The sequence below is a fragment of the Pseudoliparis swirei genome, chromosome 12 (assembly GCF_029220125.1).
Source record: "Pseudoliparis swirei isolate HS2019 ecotype Mariana Trench chromosome 12, NWPU_hadal_v1, whole genome shotgun sequence".
In the NCBI taxonomy this organism is placed as follows: Eukaryota; Metazoa; Chordata; class Actinopteri; order Perciformes; family Liparidae; genus Pseudoliparis; species Pseudoliparis swirei.
This window is the reverse complement of record NC_079399.1, coordinates 7,596,138-7,608,416: the sequence shown is the minus strand read 5'-3', so window position 1 is coordinate 7,608,416 and position 12,279 is coordinate 7,596,138. Positions and strand designations below refer to the sequence as shown.

Genomic DNA, 12,279 nt, shown 5'->3' with positions numbered 1-12,279 from the left:
CAGGAGAAACAGAACAGGGTGTGACATGTTGTTAGAAAGCAGCTCCTGTTGTGTAGAAAGCCAGACTTACTTTGAGGGGTAGAGCGGAGGGGAGTACTGGTGGGCTGAACGGGGGCTGTAACCGCTGCTGGTGATTACTAAAAACAGCACAATAATCAAAAACAACAAGGTTATGGATGGTGTCAACTCAAATCTTCTGTTTCTTCTCAACATTTAACCAAACCAGCCCAGAACGACTCAGTTCAAGGCCTCGGGCTTGTTTGACTTGAGACGCTGTTCAAGTAAACATCATTTGAAGCATTTTCAATGGAGCCGAGCCAAGTTCTTCCCTTTTTAGAGACCACTGTAGTCCAGGGGCCCCTTGCAGCGGGCCTCATCGTCAAACACAATGTCTGTTTGTGGTCATCGGGACGTCAGAGCTCCGCTGACCGACACCCCGCTGCTTCTGAAGCCTCCCTGTGTGTTGCTAATCGTTTCTTATGTGTGTCTCAGTGTGTACGTGTTTTGCAGCGTGAGGCAGCACGAGGTTGTGTGTAAATGTCTCTCGCTCACTCGCTCTCATCACTCTGCCAGCCTTTGATGACGCAATCCAAGGACAGGCAATGCCTCGTGGGAGTACAGCTTTCAGCAGGCCTACCGCTGAGCCCGAATGGATGATGATGTTTGTGTGAGGATAAAAGACTCTGATGTGAATTTCTTTTTGCCTCTTGATGAGGAAATAGTACATGAGTCCATTTCTGTTGGGCAGATGTGTGTGTGTGTTACCTGAGCCTGCGTACGTGTCCAGTGCTGTGTCGCCTGTCGTAGTGACTGTATCGCTGTTGTTCATAGGCTCGGATTTCACTTGAGAAAGACGGAGAAGATCGGTGTTAGGGGAGGCCGGTAATCGAGTACCATCACACGCACGCACGCACACACACACACACACACACACACACACACACACACACACACACACACACACACACACACACACACACACACACACACACACACACACACACACACACACACACACACACACACACACACACACACACACACACACACACAGACAAAAAAAACGACCATGCAGTTCAAGTATGGGAGCAAATGCTGTGTGCAGGGTTCCCACTGTAATAGATCAAACATTTCACAGCTTTTAAAACACCACCAGGACCTAACAGTTAATTTCCTCCTGGATATTTTGAATGTTTGTTCTTGAAAATTCCAGTCAACGGTGACGTTTTAATAAAATTCCTTGATATTGCCGTACTTGCCCAGTAAAAGTAATCAAATTGCCCAGCTGTTCATCAATGTCTTAACTGGTAGGATCCCTGCGACTACGTACAAACTCCACACACTGAGATACATCCAATGGGATCCAAAGAGCGGGGAACACTGCACAGCAAAAGAAAATCACTGCAATGCTGCAACCAAAAAAAAACGTCAGATCTCGGACCAGCCTTAACTATAGAAACCCATTCCGTTTGCATTTCAAGTAACACTGTATGCCCACTGGCCTTAGATTCACACACATGCACCTCTGTACCATAGTCCTTGGAGCTCGGGGCGGGGGGCGGGCTGCTGCAGCCCAACAGCCAATCAGCCGTGTTTAGAACTGTCATGTTTTCACCTAAAGGGGTGCAAGGTGGGAAGGTGGTGAGGACACGATGCACTGAGAACCAGATGCCAGTCTCCGGTATATGGGTCATGGTGTGGATTATTTAAAAAGTTGACATTCGTACTGTAAAACGCATTGAAATAGTTTGACATTTTGGGAGATATGCTAATTATCTGTTACACGAGAGCGTTAATTCCACTCCGATATCTGTCGTCTCGATGTGACGCTATAGAGCCAGGAAATCGTTAGCTTAGCTTTGCATTGTCAAGGGACTACAAATGCAAATGAGCTGTAGCTGCAATCTGGTACAGTGCATTAAATGGTGACATTTATGTTGTAACTATACATAAAGATATTTAAAAAATGGATGCAGAGGGGAAACAGCCCCACTCTGAAATGAAAAACATCTGTCTACTCGCATCTCCGAGGCACCTCATCATCTCGAGATTGCCAGGCAACCGACAATGACTCACTCTGCCATGCCTGAGAAATATAATACCACATCTTGCTGTTTCTACACTCTGGTTTTCGTACAGATTTAACAATCAAGATACATATGTTAGGGAGCTTGGAGGGACTGGAAGGCTGGCTCTGTGACCTTCCGACACGTCCATGCTGCTAACCATCTCCTGGCTCGATAGCTTCACATTTAAACCTCCAATAGCAGATTTTCTTTTGCCACTTTGGGGCAACGGAAATAATCTGTAAACACGACTTTGACATATTGTTACCGTGTATTGTTCAAATGTGCGGAGTCGTGCTTTTAGGCCAAAGTTCAAATGTCGCTCTCCTTTAAACCACTGTGGTCGCCAGCTCGTTGCTGACTCTGTCTGCCTGATGGTTGGTGCCGAGCAGCGAGCACACGGTGGGTTCTTGGAGGTATTTACACCGGAAACAGTTTCCGGAAACTACGCTGATGAGAGTGAAGCAAAACAGTCGTGAGCTGAAAGATTCTCCAACGCCCCGCATATTGTTGAGAGGAACTGCAAAGCTGGATGCTAATTACCCGTGGGCTATTCCCACCTTTCATAAACAGTAGTCATGTGATCCGTCTTCAATACAAACATATCGATGATCGCCACTTTAACAGAGATAGAGACTCTCGACGCAGCAATAAAGCATATTTCCCGAAATATTTGAAAAAGAAAAGTACACCTGTTAACCACCTTAACATCCTCTACGATGTTTTTATTCGGTAATTATTTTCCTGTCTCTCTCGGAACATAATTTAAACTCATCATCAGTGAACATCTGAGAACTCCATTTAATTCAACTTCATTAATCCCTTCGGGGAGCAATAGAACCCATCGGACAAGCCCTAATGAAGACAAATGAGTTGCTATGGAGATGGTCCGCAGGCCCGAGCTCCGGCTGATGTCAGGTGAGGGGAATGCTGGGTATCTCGTTTGTTTTGGCTGTGAGCGTGTAGTCCCGGCTCTGTCTGCTTAAACCATTAATGGTGAGCTCATCAGAAATGATTTAACTCGCTCTAATATGGTCTGAATGCAGTGTTGAGTCCACTTGGAGCACGGCTATTTCTGTGACTGTGTGTGTGTGTGTGTGTGTGTGTTGACAGATCAAGTTGACTAAAATGCAGTATCTCACTTTTTCCATTACATTAGTTTCCATTGCCTGTTAAATCAGAAATAGATCAAAGCATGGCCCTCAACAAAAGCACTTACATCCAGGGCTGTTACATCAAACTGCCTTGTCAAAAAAATATTGCAAAGAGAGACGAGGAGATCAAGGATGATCGTAAAAAAAGATGAGAGGAGAGAAACAGACGGACGGAGGAAAAGAAGAAGAAAAAAGAGACAGAGACGAGAGCGTCGACTGGTGTTGACATCCAAGAGAGCTGTGATGCTTTAATGCTCTCGTAGAGTTTCCAGCGGGATTTTTAGTTTGAACCGACACACACACACACACACACACACACATATGCTCTCACACACATTTTGTAAAGCGGTGAGCAGAAGTGCTTCACCGTGTGTTTACACACATTCTCCAGTGGTTTACTCAAGTCCTCGAGCCAGCGCTATGTGTGTGTGTGTGTGTGTGTCTGCGATTGCATGTGCACGTCTCCGTCCGTCTCTATAAATTCCTGAACAAAGTACTTATCTCTTCATGTTGAAAATCTTTCTGAATGATAATTTTAATGCATTATTACACCCATCGGTTTATTTTGCTCAAAAAACAATGAGCAGCATGTATGTTACAGGTGCTTCAACTTAATATATTCTCTAGATTGTAAAAAGAGACATACACTACCGTTCAAAAGTTTGGGGTCATCCAGACAATTTCGTGTCTTCCATGAAAACTCACTTTTATTTATCAAATGAATTGAAAATTGAATAGAAAATATAGTCAATACATTGACAAGGTTAGAAATAATGATTAATATTTGAAGTATTAATTTTGTTCTTCAAACTTCAAGCTCAAAGGAAGGCCAGTTGTATAGCTTATATCACCAGCATAACTGTTTTCAGCTGTGCTAACATAATTGCACAAGGGTTTTCTAATCAGATATTAGTCTTCTAAGGCGATTAGCAAACACAATGTACCATTAGAACACTGGAGTGATAGTTGATGGAAATGGGCCTCTATACACCTATGGAGATATTTCTTTAGAAACCAGACGTTTCCACCTAGAATAGTCATTTACCACATTAACAATGTATAGTGTGTATTTTTGATTAATGTTATCTTTATTGAAAAAACAGTGCTTTTCTTTGAAAAATAAAGACATTTCTAAGTGACCCCAAACTTTTGAACGGTAGTGTAGATGTACTGCTATAATGAAATGTCAATGTGTGGACTGAAACAGTGACATATCGATCTGCAGAGCACGGAAGTGACTCGTGTTCGGAGAGTAAAAATGAAGATTCAGCCAGCAGCCGATTGGCTGAGCTGAAAACCGCTCACCAGCCTCTGTCCAGGAGTAACACAATTCTGCAGCACCTTTACATGTCATCTCTTTGTTTAATCGGTACAAAAGAAAAGTGTAAACACAGAGTTATTTAGACCATTGCACATGGGCAGCGGCCAACACCTGCCCATTCATTCCTGCAGTAACACACATGTCCTGACCCCTCACCTCCTGTTCCATTGGTGATGATGGAGGGGCTGCCGAGGTTGTTCTTGTCCAGCTTGGAGCCCGTCGAGTCTCCACCACCCACACGGTTATGAGGACTGGTTAGGTCCTGCATTTCCATAGACCTACAGGCAGGGAGGGAAGAGGAGGAAGAGGAGGAAGGGGGTACGAAGATGAGCTGCGATTTACAGAATAACAGATCAACACCTCGATATATTACGTTGAAATCTCACTGAACACATTCAATGACACACTGCATATACACACAGGAACAACACACACACACACACACACACACACACAGTCATAAACCTCATGCTTCTCCATACCAGTTAGCTTGCATGAGCATGTGTTCAGAGGCGCTAGACATTGTCTGCGGGCCTGCTGGCTCTTTTATGGAGTGTGTGTGTGTGTGTGTGTGTGTGTGTATGTGTGTGTGCACTTCTGGGCTCCAATACAAACCCACAGCCTGCCAACATGCTTTAGTTTTACAATGTGTTCCACATGCATGACTGGAACCAGCACAGGTAACAGTGAGGTGAGAGTGTGTGTGGAGTGAGAGGAAGTAAACAGAGAAAAAAGATGCACATTCATGGTAGAAATCGGTTTTTCATATATCGGTGTTTATTCTTTATTTGGATCCCGATGAGCTGTTACCACAACAACAACAACCTCTCACTCTGGGGTTCACGACCCCTACCGAGAGGTGCAAGTGTTTGAATAAACTTTCATGCATGGACACTGTACGAAAAAACACACTTTTTTCTCGACTCTTCATCACTGTTACCGCAGACCCACATTTTGACATGCCCTTTGCTGGAGGACATAGTTTAATGTTGACTCAGTGTGTGTGTGTGGACAATACCTCATATGAACGGGTCCGAGCATGCGTGTGTGTGTGTGTGTGTGAACCCTGTGTGTGAACCCTGACTCACGGCGCCCGCAGGTTGGTCACGCTCGCGCTCTTGTGCGAGACATCAAAGCAAGAATTAAGATGGAGAGAATCAAACAGATGCGGGCTGCCGATCTCTCTGTGTGTGTGTGTGTGCGTGTGCGTGTGCGAGTGTGTACTAGAAGAGAGTGTATACAATACATCGGTGTCATTGTCTGGAAGCTGGCCATCGCAATGCGATGGGCCGATAGCATCGTCACGCATGACTGCAACCCACACTCAGACTGACAGGTATAAACATAGAGCTGTCAGTGGACGAGGAAGACAGCCTGAGGGCGAGGAGGAGAAACCCTACGAAAGGTAAACGCGCTAAATCAACTCTCTCGATGTCAACTCTGTATTCCTCTTATTTACAGCTAAACAGCCATTCTGCACTCCTGTAGATTTTGAACTGAAAACCCGGATAACTGTTTTAATATCAACAATGCTTTATTGTGGATGAGATATTGACTTTAAACCATCTGCTTTACAAGGCAATAACAGTTCAAGATCTTTCGCAGATTACGGTGCTTTTTCACCTTCTCTCTCTCTCGTTCTCTCTCTCCTGTGCTTCAACACTCTTCATTCATTCTTTTATTTTGTCTTTCAACAGCAGGAAATGATTCTCTCTCTCTCCCCTCCTCGAACTTTTTCCCTTCCCCTCTGTTTCGCTCCGCTCGGGAGGCGATGGCAAGAGTTGGTGTTTCATAAACTCTTTTCTGGTTTTCGCATTATGTCTGGTCATTGAAAAAATATGCTGGGTGCAATGCACGGCGTATGGTGTACTGCGTGAAATAAATAGCTTTAGGGCCAGCGATCATTTTCACTCTTGATTTATCTGCTTTCATCATTCATTTTTTATTGCATGAAATATAAATAAATAAAGGAAAAAACACCCTTTGCAACGACTTTAAACGTCTGGTTTTCTCCGAACAAAAGCCCCAAACCAAAAGGTCAACAATAATATATATTTGAGAAGCTAGAACTAGAGAATATTTAAACGACTGAAATAAATTAATCAATTATCGAAATAGCTGCTGATTATTTTTCTGTCACTTAATTCATCGACTAACGGCTGTGAATAAATGACTGTGTGAGCAGCATGCTCCCTTTGCGTGTCCTTCAATTTGAGCATACATCTTTTTTTTTGTCTGTGTGTGTGTGTGTGTGTGTGTGTGTCAGACACTGAGGTCTTGGGAAAGTGTTGATGACCTCATCACAGCTTGCAACTGCAGTGAAACCTCACCTCTATGCACCATGATCAGAGAACTAGGACACACACATACAGAGACACACACACAGACACACACACACACACACACACACACTCTCGCACACAGACTTCTGAAAAATCTAATGGTGTTTACCTGGTGTCTGAAGGGTCTGGAACATGAGATTCACTGTGTGATTTCTTCACCTGCACAGAAACCAGAGCAGAGGAAACGTTAACTAAACACACACACATTAAATTAGTGTTCAGTGGGGCATAAACCAGCCTCATAAACCAGTGTTTATAAACTGCTGTGAATAAAAACGAAATAAATTCAGCACTTCTGAGAAACTGATGTAAAATTACCTCAACGTAAACAGACAATTGAATTATCCGTATCATTTTCGGAGTCTTTGAATGTCACAATGCAGAAATCCTAATAAATCTAAACCCGGTGTCCGTAGTTGAAGCCGCCGCCGTGACAGAAGTGCTAACTGGCATCTAAGTGACAGATATTAACTTTCCCTTGTTCACTCGTGACCCTGCTCCATCCGGAGCTCAAGCCCCTTCCTCAACCCTCAGAGAGTTGGAAGGTCACGGCGGGGTCATGTTAGGTCACGGGGGCTCACTCTTCACCCTTAAACGCGTCACCGTCGACACTAATTTGAGGCCGGACCTCAGAGGGTAACCGAAATACTTGGTCGTGGCGATCCCTGTGCGCTGGAACTTTTCCTTCAATCGTTGAAGAAAAAAAAATGAAAGAGGAGGTATTAAGAAAACACACCTCAGCCTCGATGCCTGACCACCGCAGCATGCGCTCCTCCGCGCTCACACACACAGGCTGATTTCATGTGCGTTGCCGTGTGTGAGGGTATGCGGCGCTAGACGGCCGACCAGCGGTTCTCGATTAAAATTCCTCTCTCTTATTTGGAACAGGAACTAATTAGAACAGTAAATGCAGGGCGGAGCGAGGGCCAATGTGTACCAGCTGCCCTATAATTACTGTGTCAACACACTGTCGAGGTGTAGGGCACGCGCGAGGTGCCAAACACACACACACACACACACACACCCGCACATGGAAATGCACATCCAACCGCACACACACACACGGTCACATTCACTCAGGCGGCATATATTCAAGTCGTTTGCACATTATCGCAATCACAGGTAAGTGAACAGAGAAAGTGGTCGGCCGAGCAGACACCAAACTCAAGGTATTTTGGAACTAGGACATCTGTGTGTGTGTGTGTGTGTGTGTGTGTGTGATGTGATGTTATGGTTTTGATTAGACGATCCTGCTGAGAGCGAATAAGAAGCAGCACTTAGCTGTTTAAGACAGGGTTCAAAGGTTAGCCGGTGCCCTCGTATGGATCACTTTACACACGCACACACACACACACGCACACGCACACGCACACACAAGCCACTTTCATGTCACGTTTCATGCTTTACTGAAATTTAACAAGGCTGTCAGTCACGACATCAACAGCGTGGCCGTGAGAAACTGCAAGCCACATGTAGCGCACACGTAGGGCTACATACGAACGAGGGGCGCACGCGGCCCGCACACACACACACACACACACACACACACACACACACACACACACACACACACACACACACACACACACACACACACACAGGGAAACACATACTATCTGTCTGTTTCTGTCTCAACACGATCTGTGAAAACACAAGCGCACACGGGCTTTGATCCTGAAAAGCTTTTATGGTTGTGCCTCATCCGTCGCACACTTTCTCCCAATGTCCGCCTCCCGGAGTCTCTCACATCCCTCAGATTCTATCCTATTAAAAACTCTCCATATTTAATATGATTTTCCCCTTGTTTGAACTGTTTTCAATAGAGACGTATCAAGATTAGTACACAAAACTATCATATTGACCTGTCATCCAATAATGAAGCAACAAAACTCTTTGTGTTCACTAACTTCTGCATTCAGACACTCTGCGTCATTCTCGCCTTTTCCGTATCGAGCGGTAAAATAGGCCCAACTTCATCTCTCATAACACGGCGAAGGGCCTCTATGAGTACTATTAGGTGGCCACGACATCTGAAGGACCCATTTGCGTCATCCGAGCCATTTAAATAAGTGACCTTTGACCTGGTTGGCCGGGTGACCGGTCTGGAACACAACCTGGCCGGCCCGGGGAATCCCTGAGGGATAAATCCAGGTACCCAACGTAATTAGCACTAATAACAATGATTTATTTAAGGGAATAACACACTGCTACGTTTGTGCTGTTACTACGTTATGATATTTATCATCTCATGATAACGTGAGGCACAATTCAACCACAGTATTAGGAAAACAGTCAGAATCAGAAATAAGCAGAAGTAGTCTTACTTCAGGTCCTAGATGTGTTTCCTTATTTTCATCTATCCCCCCCACTCTCTCCCCCACTGTATTTTGCTTTTATGACTCTAAATTGTGTCATAAAAGGTCCATCGACAAGGTTTGTGATATTGTTTCTGGCAAACTGCAAAAACACAGGAAGAGAAACGGGGTTGAGAGTATGAAGAATAGGTCTATCTGTTTCTGGTAATAACCCAACCCATCTGCAATGGGTCACTTGATACCATGCATAGAGTTACACACACACACACACACACACACACAGACGCACAATTGATATATGAGGGCTTTAAGTAAATCCCTTTTACAATGCTTGCGCTCATGTAAAAGGAGCATTTAGAATCATAATCAAATTAAGAAAATGTGTTTTTTAATAATTGAGAGAAAATTGCAGAGCCATCATTTTTTATTGTTTAGTGGATCATGTTCATGGGAGGAATTGTATTAGATAAATACCAAAACATTTGATATTCCAAAACACATTATAAAATGTTGCACAAAAAGTATGAAGAATATCTAGAATATTGAACAATTCTGAAATAATCTTTAAAAAATACAAAAAATGTCTGTTTACATCGATAAAAGCATGAAGAAGAAACTGAATGAATTCCATTCATTTTACACAAAGTGTTTTGAAATATACATCTGAAGAGTCAACTCATTTAATTTGGAATGAAACCCAATTCCAGTACTTTCATATTTCATATTTTTTCAGATGCTCAGTAAAATGTCCATTCAGCTTTATATATATATACTGTATATTTGTTTGAATATTGAATAGAACATTTTATTTTTCCTTCACGTACGTACGGCAGCATTTATTAATCCAGAAGTGTGGCTGGCAAAATATAATATTATCCTTGCATTACAGAAAACCCTACAATTGATTTAAATAAAATACAGCATGAGTGTGAGCATGTAGCCGCCTCACAAGGAGAGACATTCTTACCTCAGGGTGTACTCAGGTCAGGTAGCAGTCCTTTACTTCCACAAAGCATTACAGAGCTGTACGATCCACCGGCTTGCTGCTCTCACACACAACCAGAAACACTCGCACACTGCTCCGAACTTCAACCCGTGACTCTCTACCTGCCTCTCACTTTGTACTCCAGGTGTCACGTTGTTCTCGTCTTCTTCTCTTTCTCTTTCGCTCCGTCACAAACGTGCAGCGGCAAAGGAGCTACGCTCGTCTCCTCAGGTCAATCCATGCACAGCTCCTGTCTTCCTCCTCTCCGGTAATGGGGAACATTTTCACTCGTCCTGTTTCTCTCCTCCTCTGCCTCCTCCCCCTCTTTTTCTCTTCTCCTCCTCCCCCTCACCATCTCTCTCTCTCTCTCTCTCTACAGACTCACTCAAGCTCTCATTTAAAGCGAAATAACTTTTTTGAATTGAACAGCTGTAGCCTTTTTTAGAAATAAATAAACATCATTTCCACATGGTAACCATCCCGCGTATGAACAGATAACAAAACTCCAAAAAGTCGGAGCCCCTAAAATTAAAAACATCCGTGTGTGTGTGTGTGTGTGTGTGTGTGTGTGTGTGTGACTCAAACCCTGCTGATGGCGGTAAATGTGTGGATGGAACGTTAATGTCTTGCTGTGCAATACAACCTAAAGGCCAGACCATCAACTTCACACCATGCAAGACCCCCCACACACACATACACACACACAAATTCACATGTACACTTGGACACACTAACACACACGTTCAACGTGTTCGATGGAACCACAGAGGCCGCGTGAGTGTGTCCTATGTGAAGCGTGGCTGAGCGGGAGGGATGGCTGAGGGTGTCGTATCAACGAGGCCGATCCCCAGCTGCCTCGGTCTGAAGATGGCACTCTTACGCCTCGGTCGTCAAGGTGTTGTCAGGGGAGGCACACGCCCAAACTACACACTTAACCAGCGTCGATAGCCTGACCGTGCTAGTCTAAAATACCAACGCAAACCACACCACACTAATACACATTTAAAGGGTCATGTTTTCTCTTTGACCTCTTATGGTATTTAGTTCAGCTTTTGTCTTTACAGAAAGTCAGTGGAAAATTTTTAAATTCCTTTTAAAGTGAATTAGACTGTACAACCTTACACTCTTTCTGATTTCAGAATAAGATTTGTTGGGATATCAGGCGAACAGGACCCTGAAAGAATGCATCTTGTACAGATTTGCAGCTCCGAGCATCTACGTTATTTTAAGAAGTTTGTCGGACATTATGCTGATTCTGTCTTCTTCATGCTGTTAAATGGATGTGTCACAGAGTTGCACCGATTCAAATCTAATCCACTCATGTCAATCGGACCAAAAGTCACTCATGTATTGGGAAAATAGCAGAGTAAAGATCTAAAAACAATTTGACGTTAACATAAAAAAAAACCCACTAAATATCATAAAGTGGTAATGGATTTGGATACAATGAATATTGAGGTAATGAAAATTCTTTACGGCCGAGCTCTTAACACTCAACTGGGAAATAAAACAAGAATACGCATGGCCAGATACCGCTCTAATGAAGTGAGATGGTTTTTTTCTAATTTGGGTGAACTGACCCTTTAACTGCCCGGACCAGTTAGAATATTACTTCACATCTAGGATGCGAAAGAAAACAGCTGAGAAGGGTGCAGTACGTGTATGTACACAGGCCGAGAGACCAATTTGGACCAGGGCGACTGTCTCCAACCGTGCACCAGTCGCCTTTAGCTCGGTCACCATGGTGACCCCAATGAACAGCCTGATTGATGGACTGTCTGAGAACCGATGTGTTATACGTGCATGCCGACATGCGCTTGTGCGCGGGACGCTCGAGAGCGTACGTGGAGGACTAGCTGTCAGAACAGATTAGGGTGTTGCCGAAGCGCTTGACAACTCAAGCACTTTATTATTAGCCAGGCAGGACGCCCGTCGGGAGGGGGTCGTCCAAAAACATCCCCCGGTGAAATATTTTCACAGCAAGTGGAGAAGGGAGCGAGGGAGGTGTCCCAAAACACGTCTGATGAAATACACCACACGCAAAAAAACACGCACACAAAAAAAAGAGTTAAAAAAACGAAACAGTAGCTTAGCAT

General features: G+C 44.0%; 1 protein-coding gene across 9 annotated transcripts in view; it reads right to left on the bottom strand.

Annotated features, from left to right (window-relative positions):
* eya4 (EYA transcriptional coactivator and phosphatase 4) overlaps nt 1–12,279 on the bottom strand; it is a 39,627-nt gene that overhangs the window by 13,016 nt on the left and 14,332 nt on the right. For 4 of the 9 annotated variants that reach the window (XM_056427808.1, XM_056427807.1, XM_056427806.1 and 1 more), the window contains exons 3-7: nt 6,993–7,042; nt 4,698–4,819; nt 1,532–1,615; nt 766–843; nt 71–137 (exon numbers count right to left, since the gene is read on the bottom strand). In XM_056427808.1, coding sequence (XP_056283783.1) covers nt 71–137; nt 766–843; nt 1,532–1,615; nt 4,698–4,819; nt 6,993–7,042 — 401 coding nt within the window. The remainder of the gene's footprint in view (nt 1–70; nt 138–765; nt 844–1,531; nt 1,616–4,697; nt 4,820–6,992; nt 7,043–12,279) is intronic. The other 5 variants (XM_056427813.1, XM_056427812.1, XM_056427811.1 and 2 more) reach the window with 2 other exon arrangements.